Source organism: Agelaius phoeniceus, chromosome 4, assembly GCF_051311805.1.
Source record: "Agelaius phoeniceus isolate bAgePho1 chromosome 4, bAgePho1.hap1, whole genome shotgun sequence".
NCBI classification, from domain to species: domain Eukaryota; kingdom Metazoa; phylum Chordata; class Aves; order Passeriformes; family Icteridae; genus Agelaius; species Agelaius phoeniceus.
This window is the reverse complement of record NC_135268.1, coordinates 52,657,516-52,679,210: the sequence shown is the minus strand read 5'-3', so window position 1 is coordinate 52,679,210 and position 21,695 is coordinate 52,657,516. Positions and strand designations below refer to the sequence as shown.

Sequence of the window (21,695 nt, the reverse complement as noted above, 5' to 3'; positions counted from 1 at the left end):
TCAGATATCCTGAAACTTTAAGTCACTGCTACATAACGGAGTCACATAACCTCCCTTAAAGGTGCATGGTGTACATTGGCATCTCCTGGCAATCCTTGCCTGTGGTTACAGAACAGCCACTCCTTCCTGTCACCTAGTAACTTTTTAATAGTCAACATCAACTCAGAGTTTCTCAGCTAGAATTTCATTTGTGGAATACAGTAATTTTAAAATTTCTGTTTAGGCTAAAATGCTAAACAGTGTAGTAGCCTGAACCAAGGACAACAACTTGTGGAAGAGTTTGAGTGAAAAAAAAAAATTGTACTAGCATATTCTGAACATAAAATGGATATAGCTGAAAGTGAGATTACACCTGCAGGAAAATCAGGACAAGTCCTAGGAAAAATCTCTTACCTGAACTTTGTAGCAATAGACTTGCTTCTTAAAAGTGATCTGGATAAAGGAGGTTTGGAGGAGTATGTGCTTGGACTGACCTCTTTAGCAAAAGACCTGAGCAGCTCTCTCAGCCAGCAGCTGGAGAATGTTAAAGAAATTATTCAAGACACCGGCCACTTGCTGAGTGCTCTTCATGATAAACACAAGGAATTGACTGGAAATCCAGGCAAGTATGGAAAGACTTATCTGTAAGCAGACACACTGGGTATATTAGATGCTGAGTTGTGCTGTCTGACGATGCTGGGGGACCTTAATTTTCATTTGCTAGTATTTCAGTACTTGGTAATTTATTATACCAAATTAATTCATATTCCCACAGTTGTATCACATAGGTTTTGAGCCCATTCCATGAGATTCAATATGAGACTCATAATTCTCATTATGCGACCAAAAAAATTTTAAAGTAAAATTAACTAAACAGAATTGTTCAAAGTCTTATGTTCACTATACTTTAGTGGGATTATTTTGGCCCGACACCAGACACCAACCCAGTAACTTACTAACCCCTCTTCAACAGGAAAAGGAAAGAAAATAAGATAGAAAAGAATCCTGTGTTGATATAGAGAAAATTACTTGAAATTACCGTGGGCAAAATAGACTTAATTTACAGAACAAATTAATTTAACTTATTGTCAATTTAAATAGATTTGGATAGTGAGAAGCAAAGGCAAAACATTGAAACAAGACCTTTCCTCTACCCCTTTTATTTTCCATGCTCAACTTCACTCCTTCATTCCCAATTCCTTTACCTCCTCACCTTCCTGAGGAGTGCAGAGCAATGGCAAACAAGGGCAGAAGTCTGTCCATAACAATTCCCTCTACATTCCTTCCTGCTTATTCTTTTCCATTCTCTACTGTGGGTCCTTCCCATGGTCTGCAGTTCCTGAGAGCAAAAATTGGCTTCTAAACAGACTGTAGTTCTTTCAGGGAATATCTACTTTCCTAGGCATTGGGTCCTCCTCAGGCTGCAGCATAAAACCTCAAAAGAAGAGTATCCAACAGCCAAAGAAGGTAATTCTCCCTCCCTACTCCGCCCTTGAGAGTCCTTACCTGAAGTATTGCATAAAGGTCTGGAGTGTCCAGCACAAGGATATGGACCTGTTGGAGCAGGTCCAGAGGAAGGCCATGAAGATGATCAGAGGGATCAGGGCATCTGTCCTTTTAAGAGAGGTTGAGAGAGTTGGGGTTGTTCAGGCTGAAGAAGAGAAGGCTCTGGGTATGCCTTGTTGCATCCTCCTAATTCTTAAAAGGGGCTTTTAAAAAAGAGGAAGAGGGATTTTTTGACATAGACACTATCACAATACAGTACTAGAATAGGAGGGATCAGTTTTAAACCAAAAGAAGAGAGATTTATAATAGATGTTAGGAAGAAGTTCTTTACTTAGAAAGTAATGAGACACAGGAAGAGGGAGAAGTAGGCAGAAAACTTGTGGATGCCCCATCCCTGAAAATGTTCAAGGCCAGGCTGGATGATGCTTTGAGCAACCTGGTCTACTAGAAGGTGTCTCTGCCCATGACAGGAAGGAAAGTTGGAAAGAACCTTAAAGAACATCTCATTCCAATCCAAACCATTCTATCATTCTACAATGATTCAATGATGCAAAGAGAGAGAAAGAAAGAGATTACAGACAGAAATGTTTAGCTATGCTTGTGTTTCTGAGTCTTAACCTACAGATTTATAAAGTCTATAATAATAACAAAACATTTGAGTCTAAAAAGCCTCCTTCTAGGCTCCAAGCAAGCTAACTGTCCTGTTGGCCTCATGGTTTATGTGATTTTTTTTAATTCTTCTTTTGTCATGTTTCCAAGAATCAGTCTCTTCCAAAAAGCTGCTATACCTCCCCTGAAAAAATCCCTTAAAACACTCAACAAAGAGGTTTGGAGACAGTTGCATATAAACTGCCTCTTTATTCTAAAGCTGTGTTATCAAGCATCAGAAAAAGCACAGAAAACAAATTGTTAGAAAATAAATGGGGAAGGGGAAAATCACAAAAGAAGACTTATTTCATAGTTAACCTTGTAATTGAATGGAAAAAGTGTCTTTCCATGTGACGTAATTGGATACTATATGGTTACAAGGCCATATCTTTTCTTGCCCATATTAGAAAAGTCACATTTACAGCATAGGAAAATGCCATTGTTTTCAATTACCCTCTTATCTTCAAATTCGATTTTAGGGAAGTTCAAAGGGCTGTACAATTTGTTTGAGGGTTTCTTTGTTTTGTTTAGAAAATGCAAAATTCAGGGGGAAATGTAAATTTTGACAGTTTTGCCTAAGGTTGACCTTTACCTTACAGTGAAACTGGGAAGTGGTATTTTACAACCTCTTCTGCAAACAAAGCTCTGTTATTTCCAATCCTTTTTTTGATTTCTCAGTCCTGTTAAACTGTCAAGAATTTCTTCATTACTGTAAAAGTGCCTGTGGAAAAAACAGTAATAGTATTTCTTTTTTGAAACTATCAGTGTAAACAATACTTTAAAAATGCATTTGCTTCCTTTTTTATTTATTTTTTTCCAAATATAGTTAAAGTCTAATAAGTCACTTGGAAAGTGAGGGTATTAGAAAGGAATATTTTTAGACCAAGTTAAATAAGAAGAATCTGACTTAAACCTACAAAAAGTACAGGTCAGAATAATCAGATGTAAATAGAGATGAGAGACTTATCTAGATCACATTGATATGTGATGGCATTCTTAATAAAATTATTTTCCAAGCTGAAAACCTTGAGGTATTATTTACCTCATATGACATTGTTAAAAAAGTGAATGTTAAGTCAAAGGCTTCCTGTAAGACTCGCATCAGCCCTTTCTGTTTTTCTTTCCTTGTACCTGTATATTGGAGGTGGAGAGCACACCATACTGTACCTTATGTCTATTGTCTTATTTGTATTGACTTTCAAGAGATTTAACCTGCAAAAAAAAATTATCCAGGATCTCATACAGCACAGAAATAAAATTTTCCAAGGTTTCCAATACATCTAACTAGGAAAGATACCTCTACAGTTATAGGGCTGACAGCATAAGATGCAGGAAGAGCTCCAAGTAATACATTTCAAATCCTTGGAGAGAGTATCTGGAATAATTTCTAAGAAAAGTTTCAAGATAAGAAAAATAAGGGATCATAAAATATATAAGTTAAAATATTACATGAATGGCACATAGTGGTTGTGTGCTTTTTCTGCATTCTTCTTCACAAAGTGGTTTTAATTACATGCAAGGGCAACCTTCATCATTCCTGTAACTGGATATTAAGAATTGCTGGGCTTGTATTATATGTGAGCTGGTGGTTTTGTGTTGTCATCTCTTCTTCATAGCAAAAATTCAGAGCTTCTAAGGTCTGAATTTAAAATTAGGTCCATGTATAACAGCCTTGCTATAGACCTATGCATCAGAATCTTACAGGATTCAATTTTAGGAAATATAATATTTAATTCTAAAGATCTTCCCAAATTGATTTGACTATATTTTATCAATACCATGCTTTGGATTGATTGTCATTAAGAATTTAGCTAGAGTCTGATCATTAGAAAAGTGTTCATTAGAGTTGCCAGAGTAAAATTTTGACAAATACACACACAGTTGTTCTTAGACAAGTATAAAAATGTACTTGTCTATATTCAGTTCCTTAGAAATTGACTTCACCTGAATAGCAATATATGCAAAAACATTAAATGGAAGCCAGGAAATAGAGTGTGCTTCATGTATTGAATGATACTGTGGGATTATATGGAATTCAATAAATATATGTATAATAGTTTTCACATTTTTGTCTAGCTTTCATAGCAAAATGTAATTGGTTTTTGGGGTTTTTTTTTGCCTCAAAATACAATGGAATTATAATTATCTGCAGAAAGTGAAGGAGTATTTGATAAATACAATCTCACACCTTCAAGAGGCAGAAAATAAATTTTATGCTGCAAGCTGAAGACAAGATGGTGATTCTCAGAACCAGACTGGTGAAAATGCTTCTGGAGAAACAGATGTGCATTGTTCAGAAGGAGAAGCAACAGACTCTGTGCAAGCATCTTCCAGTTCCAGACAACAATTCCAAAGAACTCCTTTTCTGAACAAGACAGCAAGTCAAAATGTCAATCAAACCCACACAAGTGAAATTAAAACTGTTAATTGCATCCTTAGCTGAAAACAAATCTGCTCAAGAACAAGACACCAGCAGAGACTCTCCAATGAAAAAGGAAGATGGTGAACACCAACTACTGATTGTCTCTTACAGAGAAAAAAGAGTGCAGTGGAAAACTTCATGGAGGTAGCTCTGTTACTAAAAAGCCACCAGACCTGGATTTTCAGGATGCTCTTACAAGCAATGAGGAAGACATTCTGTCTGGGACATTGAAGGACATTTATGACAGAAGCACCATGAATTCTTTTGAAGAGAAGAAAAAGGAAGTAGTCTGGGACAATTTAAAAGGGCTAGAAAGTGAAGACCACAAATTGACAGAGAAAATGGAAGACAGTAAAATAAAAAAAATAATGAGATTTTTAGAAATTACCTAGGTACCTTCACTTCTTCAGCACAAACTTATGGTATTCCTGATGTGAATCCTTCTGTGAGTGATTCAGGAGAAGTACAAAAATCTAGATATTGGATGAACAAAGAGTAAGCACATATTCTCCCTTTTTTTTAGGAACAGATGTACATAATTATTGCTTATTAACTTATGAACATGTGTGGGTGCAGAAACTCAATATACATGTACTGAACAGATGCTGGTTGTGCACATAACAGCAGTTTACAATTTGAACATGTGCAACGAAGATCTTTCCCTTTAGTCTAAAGTAAACCCTATATTTCTATTTGCATATTTTTTTTTATGCCAGAGAGGGACTGAGTCACAGCCAGTAAAGTCAATAATCCTCAAATTGTTGGAAATTAGCAGGAAAGGACCACAATTCATCAGTTTTACAGTAATTTGTAAGCTGTTCTGAAACAGGCTAAACATAAAATTTTTCATTATTTTCTCATTTATTCTTAAAAATATTTTTCTGAATTATGTTCTTATGCTTCGTTATAGCACATCATTACATCGAAGTATTTAATTAAAAATACAAAATTCTACCCCACTCAAAATACAAATAATCTTTTTAAAAAAAGATTTCTAGTCAAAGGGAGTGGAAAAAAACCCCTAGGAAATAGCTTGTTTTATTAAAGCCCCTGCAACTGTTCTGGAGAATCTGAAGTGTAATATACTCAATGACACTAGTTCCTTGGTGGTGGATGATTCTGAGGAGCTGGTCAGCAATGTCATCAGTATGGAATGTTATGATTATGAAAAACCACTTTTCCCTATCAACATTGCAATCCCATTTACATCATGCTTCAGGGGAAATTATTGGGAGATTATGGTAAAGGTGACTGATACCAACTTCCAGTCAAACTACTTAACTGCTATTTCTTTGCAAGGATAGCAAGGAAACCATAATGGGAGTAACTCTCATCAAAGGATTGCAAAAGCAGAGTTTAAGCTTCCCAGTTAAGTCTCTGGAGATTTTCAAGTAAAGTTGTCATTATTAAATCATATTTCCCACTATGTGTGGTTAAACAGAACTTTCTACTTTCTCAAGCACTATTTCTATTTGAAAACTAGTATTTACTAACATTCTTTTTTTTTCACTTACAATGTTAAGCAAATGCTTGATCCCACAATACTAATGGTTTAGTGATGTTTCATGAGTATTATAAATAAGTGCAATGCATTGCATTATTTGATAAAAGCAAAATTTAGGGGGAATTACTGTGCTTTTAGATCACAACAAAGTAACATAGTTCCATGAGTATAAATAAGTACAAACTATATCAAATGAACAGTTTTTAAATGCAGAAGTGTTGTATTGGACCAGATTCATCACCCAGTTTATAAATTTATTTCATTTCACCCCAATCATACACTGGAATATGAATAACATCATATGATGACTAGAGATCACCAGGTACTTGGGCATGCAGGTGGCAATAATAGCCAATTTATTTTTATTTCATACTTTGCTCTGTAGAGAATGTTACCTTCTCAAACTGTGAAACACAGCTTCCTTTCCCTCCAGTACTCTAACCTCACATTCTCTTTAATCAGGAAAGCTTTGCAGAAGTAAAAATTTATTATCTGGGTGTTTTTTCTGTGTTGTCATGCTTAAAGAAGGAAACATTTACTGTTCCAAAGGTAGGACTCTAACAAAAGCTGAACGTGGTTTCAAGAATCTCTCTGTTACCATCCAGAAACATTCAGTTCTCTGGCACCTATGCAGTTAAAGGTAAGCTTGAAATAGGTGATTTTGATGAACTTGTTCCATAAGCCTGTTATCTGATCAGCTCTGAAGTGAGTATGCTAATGATGTTAAAGTGCAATCTCTTCCAATACCAGAAGTCTATAAGAAGTGGTTGCAGCTTCACATCCTGTACATGCAGATTTCCTGTCAGCTTTGTTAAAACCACATGTCAGGGATATCTTTAGCTAAAAAAGATCTATCTACCCTTGTTTGATATAGTTCAGAAAATATAGTCATTTTCAATAAAGATGTGTCAACTCAAAACTTTAATTGCTTGGCCCAGTGATAAAGTGAATGGAACCATTTCTCTCACCTGACTCATTTCTCTCACCATTTCTCTCCTTGGTGCCAGCAAGTGCAACAAAAGGTTTTTATCGTGTATTAGTCTTAGGCTGAGTATAGTCTCAAATTGTGCTTCAGTTCTGTTTCCCCATTAAGATGTTAATTTGGAAGTATGGAGATATTAAAATTATGAAAAAATACAGATTAGAAAAATCTCAGATTTTTCATAATCTGAGGAAGCTCATAAGTTTCAAAACTTGAATTCAAATCAGGAACAAAATAATATAAATATTTTAGGCAATAGAAGTTCCAGGTTTTGATGACTTTCAAGCATTTTTCTGAGCTTTGTATAAAATGCTGTTACTTGGGTAAGGATGTTCTTGGGTTAAAAAGAGGAGTCTGATTCTTCTGTGACAGCCTAGCCAACTCCAAAAGATAAACCAATTTTGTAAAACCAATTTTTGTAAAAAAATCCAGGCATGTAATAGAAGAGGGTTTTTTTTTGCAAGCTGATTATACAATTTCTTTCTATATTTAGATTCAGCCAACTGAGCCATCAATTTCAGCATTGAAAGCAAGACATTATATGTATCATTCAGTGATATCTACGAGTGCACTGGTTCATGTCCAGCATCCTTCATCCCAACCTTTTAACAGCTGTCAATATTACTCTACCCTGTTCTCCAAACCCAGACAAAAAAAGGCAAGGAGATGAGACAGAAGATGCAAGAGCCATTAGTGCTACAGTAAAGAGGGTTGCTGCAGCATACCATCCTCAGTAAGACCCTCACTTCAAATTCACCATTTTTCTAAAACATCAAAATCAATGAATTTTAACAGGTTTTGATTTGATTTCTTGTATTAAAACTGTTTGTTCTTTAATATAGACTGCAATACCTATGGGCTTTGTTAGAAACACTAGAGCAAGCCCCCAACATTTTCATGCTATACTTTCACCAGAAAAATTAATACAGTATTTGATGTTTATTCTTAAATATGGTGACCGCTACATTTCTAGCAGGAGTCAGAATGAAGACTGTATGAAGTTTTTTCACCAATAAATATTCATACATGTTCAGCAAAGTCAAAAATTGAACACAAAGAATAGACATGACATAGAGCTGCTGTGTACATAACACACCAAGTTGATTTGAGTCTGACCTTTGAATTTTTTCATTTCTACTTCTACACATTTCAATGGTTGCCGGAATCAAAATGCATGGCACAATGGTTTATAGTAGGTCAATTTTATGCACTAGATAAAAGTCCAGATTTTTCCAAAGTATGCAGTACAATATTTCTAAAACTTTTTGGCATGTCTTAAAAAAACATTAAAACATGGAGACTCCTGGGAAAAAAAAAAAAAAAAAAAAAAAAAAAAAAAAAAAAAAAGATGATTTCTATGTTTCAGCAGTTTCTGGAGAATTGAAGAAAAAACCTCTAAATAATTATATCATTCACATACTCTGAAGTATCTCTCCAGACACAGATTTTAAGCATGGTGGGTAAACCAGAAAAAGTCATCAAGGACAGCAGAGGGGAAAACAGCTTCAAACACAAGCTTACTCTTTCTACAGAACTATTTTTATGCTATTTTTTCTATAATTATTTGGCTTTCCAGGGCTGTGAGCACTTCTGTGAGAAAAAGTGAGGACAATCTCAGTGATACTTTGAAATTATTAGGTCATGGAAACAAAGAAGAGGGGTGGAAGCTGTTTGATGATGTTATTATCCAGAATGCACAGAATGGGCTTATATCTTTTGAACTAAATGAGCATTTAGAAAGGTAATGTATGAACAATTTGACAAAATTTTATTCACTGAAATATTTAGCTCTGTGTTTACAAATAAGTGGAAATTAGTAGTGTTAAGAAATCATCCATATTTAACCATTAACTTGCTCCTAGATTTGCTGCTCATAATTACAAAAACAACCCTTTTTTCTTTATAGAATGTACACAATGTAGTACATAGAACTTTGAAAAAGGAAATGCAGATATCTGTCTTATTGGCAAATGTGATTTAGCTCTCTAACTAAAAAGGCACAATTTTTTTTAATTCTTATTATGAAATATTATCTTACTTTCATGTAAAATTCATGTGTATTTGAAATCATACCTACACAGTCAACATACTTTACACTACAAACACAAGCAGATTTCCACCTTTTCATGTGTTGGAAACAAGAATGAAAAGAAGGTAGCAAAAGTTTCCTTGGAGACTGAACCCCATATTATTTTTAAGAAAAAATTATTAGCATTTGATACATTATTTTAAATAAAGCATTTAAATTTAATTTTCTTTCCTTTTATCTTTTTTTACCTTACTACAGCTTTGTGGTCATTCACCTTGCATTCCTTTAGGAAAACAGGTATCTTCTCCTCTTTTCTCAGGCTCTGGAAGAAGCTCTCCGTAGCACGATGGCTAATGTGATACTGTATCAGAAAAGAGAAAACACATATAAAATAGTAGTTTTGCTGTCTGCATCCAGAGAATTGACCAATGAACTTCAAAATCTTCATCAGGAGGGTTATTTTGGTCCCCCAGAACCTACACAGCAGTTCCCATTAAGACAAGGAGAGCAGATTCATTTTAGATTTAGAGGAAATATTTCTGCTTCAGGTAAGGCAGTTAATTCATGCAAGTGTATGAACATTATCAACTGCCTCATCTATTAAACAGGCTGTATGGGAGCACATGTAGACTGAAGTTACTCATAGTACATTTAGTGTGTAATGTTAGTTTATTTCAGTGTTCTGTTTCTTGTAAAGAAAGGAACGTGGAGCTTCATGGGAAACTGCTCCAACTGTAAAGAAAATGCACAATCTGAACGAGCTCCTGAGCAATGTGCTCTCAGTGACCCTGCTTTGAGCAGGAGAGTGCGACAAGATGATCTCTTAAACCCCTGTGAATTCTGTGAAACCTGGTTCCTCAGAAACATGTGGCATTTTAAGAATTATTTTAAAAGGACAGGTTTCTGTCTGCTGCTTTGTCCAAGTAAATTCACTTAGACTGAGCAAGAAACCAAGGCAAAACAGTGCCTGTTGTGAGTTGCACTGTGAATTGAGGTGATGAGAGAGAGAGTTATGCCGTTTCTGTTAGCAGCCTAGAAAATTCCATGTAGTGACTGCCACCATTCAGAGACTTGCTTATAGGGAAAAGGGAGAAGAAGCTTCTGAAAGGTTTTCACCCTAAATTGCATATAGTCTCTTCTGTCTGTCTTAGATTGTACATATAAATATAAATTTGGCCCTCTGAACATTTTGTACATAAACTCTCCCATTGAAAACTGCATGTACTCTAAAGAAAGGAATATTCTTCAAAAAGAGAAGTCTCCAGCCCATGAGAAATGTCTGCTTTTATACACAAAGGACAGTGTCTGTAGATTTATCAAATAAATGGATTTAGAAAACCTAAAAATGCATCTACCCCTCTGCTGCTATTCATTTTGTTGTTACACATAGCTATTCATCCTGAATAACCAGAAAGCATATACTTTTAATTCCATTCACAACACCCCTTTATTTTTATTCTTCTTTATGTTATGTACATACCTCCTTTTCTGTTCCTTGATTTTCAACTTGTAGCACTGCCTTCACCACTTATTCTTGAAGCCAACTATTAAAGGGCTAAGAAAGCTAGCTACAAAGATATGCCTGCTACTGAAGCAGGCTGAACTCACATGTTCAATAAAGTAATAGGAATGATAAAGAACAATCAAGGAACAACCAAATGTTATATGATTACCTTTACTTGACTCATGCTAATGAATTACTTTAGATGCCATGCACCTAAATGCAGGATAAATTAAAAAAAAAAAAAATTATTATATGGACTGCAGGGAATGAAGAAGCCTTCAGGAAAGTCTACAAACTGATTTTCATTCACAAAGACAACCAAGGCTGGAGCTCCAAATTAAAGAAGTGGATGAATTTGGTAACCACAGTTCACCTCATTACAAAGGAACAGCAGTGTTTTATAAAATTGCCAGAGAGATGATACCAAAGAAATGGGAACAAACCTTACCATATGATGAATATCAACACCAGTCTCCACTGTGCAAATTATCATTAACATTGCCAAAGGTGCATTTCTAACTTGATAATATTAGATTTTCCCTATTTCCCTTTCTGTCTTACCTTACATTTATTAGAAAAAGGATCTTGGTATGATTTTTGATTTACAGATAAACACAGAAGTCACTGATAAAATTCTGGTGCATCCTCAATGTACAAACATTCTCAGAATTTCTATTAGCTGTGGGGAAGGACCCATACCCAGGTATAAGCATGGAAAAAATTCTAGCAGAAAATTTTCACCCAACTACTCTCCCCAGCTGGAGGGGAGAAATTATTATGGCACTGTGAAATTATTACTGAAGTTTCAGGTGTACCATTTGTGTTTCATTGTCTTGGGAGCAGAGAATTGCAAATTGTAGGATCATTAAATGGTTTGTGTAACCTGTCTTTTACCTATCACCTGATCATTCCATTATTCCTGATTAGCCTCTGCAGTACAGTCATGTGGGCAATTATCTCCATCTCTGGTGAAACCTCATGCCATATAAAATAATCTTTAATATTCCTGCAATGAAATCTCATTGTAAACTTTTCAAAGAGCCTATGTACCAGCACACTATGTTGCACAAAATGCTGCCACTAAACTACTACTATCAAAGTAGTAGTTGATATCAAAATATCTACAGAACACTTGGTCTAAATCTCTGGTGAGAAATAGTTGCATGTTTCTTTTGAATTTGTCTTTACACGTCTCAATTTATTTTTTTTCCAGATGATAGTTAAAATAATCCGGAATGTCTGATTTTGGTTGTGACAAAGACAGATGGAGTCTTTTTAAGGTGACCATTCTGACTACTCCATTTCCACTCATTTCTGTAAAATTCCCATCTAAATTTCTTTTTTAAAGAAGGCAGTAACTGTACAATCATAACCCATTTTCTATATGTATATGCCTTCATTATCCACTTACAAATATAATGCTGACAGTGGTCAAAATACTGTTTGTTTACTTTGTATGCAAACATTCACATCAGTTTTTACTTTAAACATATATTTCTACTTTAAACATATATTTTCTACAGAATTAATCTGATTTTCACTAATGATTCCTATTTATGCTGCTTTTTTTTCCTCAGCAACAGAAAACACCTGCTGCTCTAACCTATTTTGTTCAACACAAGTCAGATACAGTGCATTAGGTTTTGATGTCAAGTAGGTGTGTGCATATTTACTGATTTCAAAGATTTTGTATTTATGTGACACAGTGGGCTAAGGAGGTAAAAGATTAATTTCTCCTTTTCTGTCTGTCCTGTTTAATATGCTACTAGAGTCTGGTCAAGTCTGAGAGGTCCATTTGACAAAGCACATCAGTGTTACTGGCTGGGAATGCTTTGCAAAAATAGATAGCTGTAATACATATAGACATTATGAAATTACTATTCTGCTGAAGTTTTATGTCTAATGACTGCCCAACAGCAGAATAGCATGTTATTCCCTGCTTCAGAAAGGCAGTTGCATGGCTAATTGAAGGGCCTTCCAGACTAGAAAACTGCTTTGACTGCTAAGAGTATTTTACTTAATCTGTCGACCAGAACAGCAGGACCACACGCCAGTGCAGCTGAACCGTGGGTGAATTTAGCACTTCACCACAGACACTTAATCTTAAAAGGCAATTTACTGTTTTAGATCTAATGCATTGTATATCATTACACTATTTTTAGACAATACTGATTTTCAATTCTTATTATTTTTACTACTATTTTAACATTAAGTAGCATGAAGTGGTTCAGATTAAAGTCAATGCATGGGTAATTGAGTTCATCTGCAATAACTTTGAAAATCTAACACAGACCTTTGAGGTGGTAAATTCTCATTAATGAATGAAAAAAGTTTAAGTACAAATGCATCATTAGACAAAGCCAGAGAAAGCTGAGTCTTGGAAGAAAAGCAATGCCCCCCTTCTGGAAGAGCTTTATATTCCCTTTATTCTGAGAGTTTTTTAGCCATGTCATTCTATTTTCATGCTGGGGCGCATGCAATGACAGAATTGCTGTAGAATCATGCAAAACAAGGCAGATTCAGATCATAGAATCATGGAATAACTTGGGTTGGAAGGGTCCTTTAAAGGTCTCCTAGTCCAAGCCCCAGGGTCTCCAGAGCAGTACAGCACAGGATGGTTTTGCACTGCCATGCAGTGTGTAATGTGTGCATCCTGTGTGCACTGAAATCACCTCCCAGGATGACTGTGTACAGGCCAGATGAAAAGCTGTTTAATTCACAATAGATAATGGTTATGAATATATTGACCTTATGGCTGTGCAGGTCAGTACATTTGAGACACTCCAAATATTGAACAGTATTTAAAGCCTGTGTTATAGAAGCGATGAAGATAAGCTCCATAATGCTCAGTATATCAGAAAGAAAACAATAACTTTTCCAGTCTGAGTTTCATGTTCTTAATTCCAAATGAAAAACAGAAAATCAGTGAATAAAGCTCAGGCAAATTTCCTTGGGAGAGCTGTGAATAAACAGCCAGGTAATACAACTGAATGTGCATGACAAAAGTAATATGGGCACTGAAAGAGGATAATTTCATTTTCAAACAAAAAAATCTGAATATCACTTCGTACAAACTAATCTTTCTTTGTGCTCAGTGCTTATGTAAGTAATTTCTTGTTCTATATGCAGTAGGAAACAACACTAAAGCCCAGAAGACTTTCATCTTTCTCAGCCATAAGTAAAACAGGACAAAGTATTTTTTCTTTCTCTCCAATGTTTAGAGAAGAAAGAGGAAAAACTCTCTACTTTCTAATGGAATTTACCTTTTGAATTTTGATGATTTTTCATGATGATTTATTAAAAGATGAACTATGAAAAATGAATAACTATAGCTACAAATACAGCGTGGTTACCTGACCTCACAATTGCTACTGCATAACTAGAAATTGTTCTTTTCCTTGAAAGGAAGGCAAAGCTAATGCAGTATTCAAAATTAGAAGCTGTAACATCTAGGAAGGTTCTATACAGATTTTCCATACAGCCAGTTTATATATATCACTTATGGCATAATGCTATTAATAAAATATTTGTAAAGTTACATGAAGGATGAACTTTCTATAAGAGATAATAAACACCCACTTGATAGATGAAAATTTTGTTAATTTCTTTATTTTAATAAGTATATACTGTTTTATACCTGTTGATGGTGTTAATTGTTTTTAATAATGACAAAAATATTCTATGTAAGTAGAAAAAATTCAAAATGCTTAGAGTTGAACCTCCAAGATTTTACTGCATTCCACTCCCAAATCATATGCATCACCTCTTACTCGTCATCATTTCTCTTTCCTCAACACATTTTCTTTAATAGCATGAAAAATTGATCCTCATCCATGAAGTACAAAACAATTTTTTTCTGATTCATCAGATAAGAAAATAACCATTAAATTATATCCATATAAAAAAGACCTATGCTTGCTATTTTTTTTTTAATTCCAGGGCTTTCAGCTGTTACTGACACTTGAGAATGCCATATTCAGAAAGGAAATAGTTATATGTTAAGAGGTAGTCAAAGGAAAAGAGATCTGTTTACCAGGAAATGCAACAGCTCCTGTTGTGGTGGGATGCTTGAACAGCATATAGTTTTGTGTATAAGGAAATCCAGTTTGTACTGAAAAGCTCCAGTATAATTGATGAATCAGTTGCAGTAAATACTGAAAATCTTTTATTTTACTGCTAACTTTCCTCATTCAGTTCCAAAAATTATAGATCATTGCTGAATCTGCTCTGGACTAAATTCAATTCATACTGCAGAGCAGTTACCAAAAATGGCATTGGAAATGAAATGAGATGATGTTTCCACCAAAGTATAAAACACTCCCTATTTAGCTGGGGAGTTTAGCCACCAAGCCTCCAGCTTTAAAAAGCTTTTCAAAAAAAAGGAAGATTTAGTCTTACTTCACTAATTTTTGCCCTTCAGAGGCCCTATGGGACAAGTTGCTGTTCTGGCTTGCAGAAGAGCTTGCAGAAGATAATACATCATTGTTTGCTTTATGTTTACCTGTTCGATGGAGCGTGCTTCAGCTTGTTAGGCTGAAGTGCCCTGATAATTTAACACACCAGATGTATGAGCTGCTTTGCTGCTGCAAAAAGACCCTTCCAGAGTCAGCTGATAAACAGCAGTTCTTGGCTCGCTATTTGCAGAAGAGTGGCAGAAGTGATCTTTCAGAAGAACTTCATTTAAAGTGGCAAAATAAGGTGTTCACCTGAGAGAATCACTGGCAACTCACAGCCCAATTTATCTTCTTTCTTGTTAAGTGTATGAATATTTCCATGATACTTCTGGATGAACAAGTGGCAGGGATATCAGTCAGGAGAAGACTATTTGTTACTTTGCAACCTCTTTAATAAGCAAAGTATAATAGCCATGTCCTTGCTTGATAAAAGTGAACATTTCTTATATGTAAAAGTCAGATATTGAATATATAGGTATGAATAATTACAGACTGATCTGCATAGATTTCTGAGGACTTTAACTGTGTGCCCATGCCATACACAGTCAACACAATATTTCTATATATCTTAAATGTTAGAAATTATTCATTATATCAAAGTCATATGAATCCTTCTATATGTATTGCTCTATATCCAGTTTTAATAACTACCAAATTCTTCAGATTATAGCCTAATGTACAGACAGAGGTAACTTCTTACTTTCAGATTTGTTAATTAATTCTGCTTTTATATTAATTAATTCTGCTTTTATATTCTCCATGAATATTTTTCATCCTTGTGAATATCATACAAGATTTCAGTGTAAACTCATGTGAATATGTAATCTCTTTCCTGAATTTAGGAGATTTCTTGCCTCACTTTAAACTCATTTTAATGCAGTTTTTTAGGTTACCATCAAATATGGAAAAAGAACTATTTCTTCATAAAAATTCTAAAATTTATGGCTTTGACATTTTGTTTCTTATACTAAGTTCTTGAATTGAAGGTACAGATAGTTAACCACAAGTATTTGTGCCATTCCTTATTCATGTTTTCAATCTCTAAAAACTCCAAAATGCTTAGTAGGACTAACCTGATTTTTAAGTCAGAGCATGAGTAAAGTTTGCATTCTCTAATGGTGTTTTCACTAAAATAATATTTAATTTACCATCTTCTGTTATTTACTTCTATATTGCAAACCTCATAAAACACACCATACATTTATCTAAACATTAAACTGATTTCTGTTAAAGGCAAAAAGTAGCTGGCAAGAGTCAGTGAAAAACATTTCTGAGAGCAAGATGACTCCTTGGTACTTACTCATATTGTGATTACACAGGCTGTCACATCTGTGTGACTTCCCTACTGCTTCAGAAATGTGAAACAGATGCCTCTTTCTTCAAGTCCACCTGTGCACAATTAATTACTGTTATTCTTCTGATACCTCCTCGATGCACCAATTATTTCCCTTTTTCATCTCTCCTTGAATAATATAATACAAAATGTAAATATTAATCTGAATCAAAATCAATGCTCAAACATTTATTGATCTAACCTTTATTCATTTTTAGGCCATTTTAGAAAACCTGTATGTCTGGCTGGCAAATCTTAATTGTGATACATAGTTAGTCTGTGTATTTTATTTATAGAGGTCATATATTTGCAAATTTACAAGTTGCTACTGTAAATGAGAAAACTGCATAGTAAAAGAAAAGATAATAGTATTAATTAGTTTTATTCACTTAGTCACTAATGTCTCATCTTATGTTATTTTCAGTTTTTAGATGTAAGACAACTCTATGAGTAATTTAACACCTTCTCTGAGAATAAAGCATAAAAACCATGCTTTTTTTTTTATAAAGAGGGTCTTTTAACTGGAAGCTGACTTCTTACTAGAGGAAAGAATTATCACACTTTTCCCAATGCTGAACACTTTTTGCCATCAGGCATTTTTCATAGGTGCCTTCTCTTAAAGACTAAATATTCACTTGCTAGCTCATCAGATATCTCTGGTATGTATGTATATTAGGATCACGGTTCGATGGATGATGGTACAACAAACAATACTGGAAATATTGCTAAAAATTTGACTGCGTTTCTCCACCAAAATTAAAACTGTTTGATACAATTTCCAACATTCTGCCACAAGATGGCATCTTTGTCTAACAAAAAATACATGCATGTAATAGCATTTATTATGCCGGTCACAGGCTGATATGGCTCAAGTATTGATGTGGAAAGTCCAATTTCTTAACTGCTATCAACACTGATCTTGGCTTTTCAGGCAATTGTCTCCTAAATGAAAGGGCTCCCTTAGTGAAATTTAAACTCTCTGAAGTGCAGGCAAAACATGGAAAAGAAGGAGAACTACATGGGATAAATCTACTTCTGTGCCATGTGTTTTTATTGAGTATTAAAAAATATGTAGTCTGAAAAGCAATATCTGAGTTTTATCGTTTAGAATGTATATGTTTTCTAACTCTAAAGAAAAGGTTAAATTCCCTATTTCTGCTAAACAGTGAAGGCAACTGAAAGGAAAAAGAGCTAAGATAGGAAGCCAGTTGCTCAGAAAGAAATCACCTAGACAACTATAATTTGGCTAACTGAAGACAGTAGTTGATTATTTAAGCACTGAACAGTTAGTCAAATAAAAAAGGAAGAAAAACAAATATTCCTTTTGTGACATTGTTACAGGATGGATTGCCAACTGCATCTGAGATGATGAAGTACAAAGCCATAAAGCAGACTTTGCATATTCAACATTTAAAACACAAATTCTCTACTTAGTGAAACAGAGCAGGATCAGTAAACTGATTAATACAACAGATGTTTAATTAGAAAACTGAAGATGGTATTTAATCAGTATCCCATCCAAGGCCCTTTCAATAATTAGTTGTTTCTTTCTTTAGATAGCCTTCAGGAAGTAGTGTTTACACAGAACTATCCATAGTGAAGTAATCTTCAAGCATGAGAGTCTCAACTTAAAAGCTTGTCCGAGGTGAATTGGGAGGGAGCCCACGTGCAGAGCTGTTTGGTGGGAGAGCTGGAGGAGAGGCTCCTTCCAGCTTTTCTCAACAGCTCATTTCAGTGAGCAAGTCTTAAATGCAGTGAGATAAGCCCCTGAAAAGGCAGGAGGACTCAGGAAAGTGGCATAAAATAGTTCAGTTGAAATAATTCCCTCCTTTCCATAATATCTCTGCACTTTACCTGAAGATACAACAAGCCTTTGAGCATTTCCAATACAATTAGAAAAACTGTCAACCAAAGAAATGCAATTTTCACAATTCCTCAAAAAAAATTCAACTTTCTCATATACTATTAGAGATGAGAAAAAGACTTATTATGGATTAGTAATCTACTGTAATATTATAATAAATCATACTAAAGTTCACAAGACTAGAAAAGCAGAGTTCGTGTTCCACCCTGTCCCTCTGAACAATGAAAATGTCATAAACATAAGAGAAATGATTCTATACTAATGCAAGTGTAAGACTTTGTTCTTATCTCTAGTTTATGTGAAAGACAAGATTTCATCATTACTATTGTAACCCCATTCGTAGTCTTTAAATAAAATTCACATGCCTTTGAACTCTTCATTACATATAAAAATTCTTAATTTTACAGTGGGTATAACCCCTTGACAGATGAATTTTCAAAGCATTGTATGAAGTCTTACATGTCTATGTCTCACTTGCCCTTTTTCATCCTTTGAACACCTACCACACCATTGTTCCCATTAAGACCTTTTGTGCCATAGCTTCCCAAGTGGAAAAAAAGGGTGCCTCTTCAACTTGTTACTATACCTAAAAGTCCATACATAACCTTTTTCATCATTGTACTCTATTGAGAAGTCCAATTTGGGTAGTATGACTTCCAGAAATGTCCTCTTGTCAGACTACGGCCACAGTACACTAATTATCAGAAATTGAAAGAGTTTAATAGAACTGGAAAGATTCCAGCCAGTATTAGCATTTGTATTAGTATGTGGCACTTTCAAACTGCAAGTGCCAATTCAGCCAGCAGATATCGCAGAAGAGCTTCTACAAAGATACTGTTTTCTGTATTTTCAGACCTAAAATCAGTATGAAAAAAGTCATTTCACTAGGACAATGAAAGAGAAACTCCTGAAAGACTGGGCATTATTCCCTTATCCCTTAACGAGTTACCCCATTTTAGAGTATTTTGAGGTCAAGGGATGCAAATAATTTAAGATGCAGATATTATGCAATCAGAAATAGGAAATTTTTCATTCTATTAACATTAATATTTTGTTAAAATCAATGTCCATGCCTGAAGAATTAAGGAAATTAATAAAAACAGGTTGAAGGAATAAAAAAAAGTTTGAAGTGATAGAGAATCAAATGTGTAAAAATATTTTGAAGTTTTCTGCTTCTAAAAGAACAATGAAATTATTTTCAAGTGAGAAAACTTGCAACAAAATCAGAAGACCTTACTGTTCTACATAATTACAAAGATTTTAAGAAACTACCAAACTTATTTGAGGTAAGTGAATAATTACTAATGAAGAGAGCCAATTCATGTTCTCTGAAATTCTCTTATGAAATCTTGATTAAATGTCATTTCTCATAAAAAACAAGATGCTACAAAAAAATCTAGAAGTTTACTGAGAATATTTGCAAAGAAATAAATTATATGATACAATTATATGATACAATAGTTATGAGCCAATAACTGATTTGATGATACTTATAAAACTAAATTCAAATGGAAAATACTTCAGGTCATATCTGTTTACACACAGAGAAACTCCTAAAAGTCTAGATTTTTTGTTAGGCTGGAGGTAAAACAGTGAAAGCATCCTGCTATTTTTTTTAAACCTATATAAACAATTTTCAAAACGTTCCAGAAGCAAATGTTACCAAGAGGGGTGCATACAGCTGAATAGCTTAGAACTAAAGAGGGATGACATGGTAAAACTACATTGACTCAACATGTAAAGTCAGCAAAGCTAATGTGGCTTTACTCAACCATTTCTACCCCATTTATTTTGCCCTCAAGCCTTGGTTGGGAGTCTTTTTAATTCACTGGTTACATACAATATAAGTGATGTGAGTTTTAATCAAATACTTCACATTTTTCTCATAATTGCTGTTCAAATATAAATAAAATCCCAGTAATAATAAGTACTGAAAAATATTTCTAAGAGGGACAGCAAATTGTCATTGCCAGTTTAGAAAAGGTTGAGGAGACGTCCTCCATGGTGCATGGTTCTGCTCATGTATTTTCAAACAGAGAGAATTTAAAGTACCAAATCTTTGCTGAGCCCTTCTGCAGAGATGGAATAAGTAAAAGAGCAGGGAAAGGGAGAAAGGTTCTTCAAAGGAAACTAAAAAAGTTTTGTTCAGCCAGAAAACAAAAAAAAAAGGAATCTGAGTAAAGTTATTTTCAACTTGATAAATACTGTACTGGTTGCAAAGCATAAACAGATAAAGAATTAGAAGTACTTCCCTACCTATCAAAATCTTCCAGCAGGATTAAAAGGACTAAACACTACAAGCATTTTAAAATGCAGTTTTTAAAGTTCATGAAAGGTTTTAGAACAGCAGTTTTCAACAGTGGAGAACTGAAGTCACAAGGAGAGGCATTCTTTGTACATTTTTGTGCTCCTAGATTATACAAAGTGATATAAACTCGACAGGAATTAGCAACATATCCTGTATTCTGGTTTCTCAATCCACCTCCTCTTGCAAGCAGGCTCCTGCCACTCTTATCACAATACAAACTGTGTACATGGACAGACACACATACACACTCCTAAACCTGGCAGGCAGTAGCCTCAGTTCGTGTCTAAAACAGGTATAAAATCAACCTGATTTGTGGCTTCCTGGCTGACAATAAAGTGCTGTCAAATCTTTGTCTCTTTTGTTCTTCAGTGACTGGTAACCATGGATACCCAAGGCAATAAAGTTCACTGATCCTCAATGCTGTAATTCGAGGTGTGTTTATTGTAGATGATTTTGTTATGGAACCCCCAGAAGATAAAACTAGTAATTGAGGGTGAAATGGAAATTAGCTACTAGTTAAAATTTTGCTTGTGTTTTAATATTAAAAAAAAAAAAAGCATGCTTTTTTGAACAGCATAATTACTTTCCCTGAATAATTTATAACAGCCAGTCTGCCCCATTGAAATGTTCATATTAATTTTAATGAGCTTGTCAAAGCTCTTCTAGCCATTTTATATTGAATAGTTTTAGCTGGGGTAATATTTTAACCCATTGCTCCTTTTAACAAGCATAAAATCCGTTTTATATAAAATACCTTTTTTATTTTCAATTTGTAAATTAACATCTATAGTTCATTCAAATATTAGCAACATTATGATTCTCTATAATACATATATTTCCATATCAATTTAAAGTTTACTCTGCAAGAAAAAAATCAAAAACATAGAAAAAAGATACATTTTTAGTTAATTGGACTAGAGGGCATAAGTGTTTTTTCAATTACAAGTCTTTGGATGCAATGTTTGCATTTACATTGGTGGTTTTTTCCAAAGTTTAAATTTATAGCACCTATAAATGTTCACTTTATTCTGAGCAGACTGCAGTATATCAGATGTGCATGATTTTGTTGTTTCCCACTGTGTAGCTGTTTATACTTTCATCCAATAATTTCTACTTTAGCTGCTTTTCATCACTAAAATTAACTTGAACTATTATTCCACAA

The 21,695-nt window shown here is 34.4% G+C and overlaps 2 protein-coding genes across 2 annotated transcripts in view; one reads left to right on the top strand and one right to left on the bottom strand.

The window, feature by feature from the left end:
* Positions 1-21,695, bottom strand: part of ARAP2 (ArfGAP with RhoGAP domain, ankyrin repeat and PH domain 2) — a 271,367-nt gene that overhangs the window by 128,353 nt on the left and 121,319 nt on the right. The window contains exons 17-19 of the mRNA XM_077177631.1: positions 9,319-9,431; positions 4,944-5,028; positions 1,486-2,854 (exon numbers count right to left, since the gene is read on the bottom strand). The gene's annotated coding sequence lies outside the window, so the exon portion shown is untranslated. The remainder of the gene's footprint in view (positions 1-1,485; positions 2,855-4,943; positions 5,029-9,318; positions 9,432-21,695) is intronic.
* Positions 325-15,284, top strand: DTHD1 (death domain containing 1). Its single transcript, XM_077176636.1, is given in 17 exon segments — positions 325-601; positions 1,382-1,446; positions 4,286-4,530; positions 4,532-4,654; positions 4,656-4,915; positions 4,918-5,050; positions 5,546-5,579; positions 5,581-5,872; positions 6,520-6,652; positions 6,654-6,699; positions 7,535-7,650; positions 7,652-7,774; positions 8,618-8,782; positions 9,329-9,618; positions 10,838-10,870; positions 10,873-11,081; positions 14,904-15,284. Coding segments are annotated over 17 exon segments (2,925 nt in total).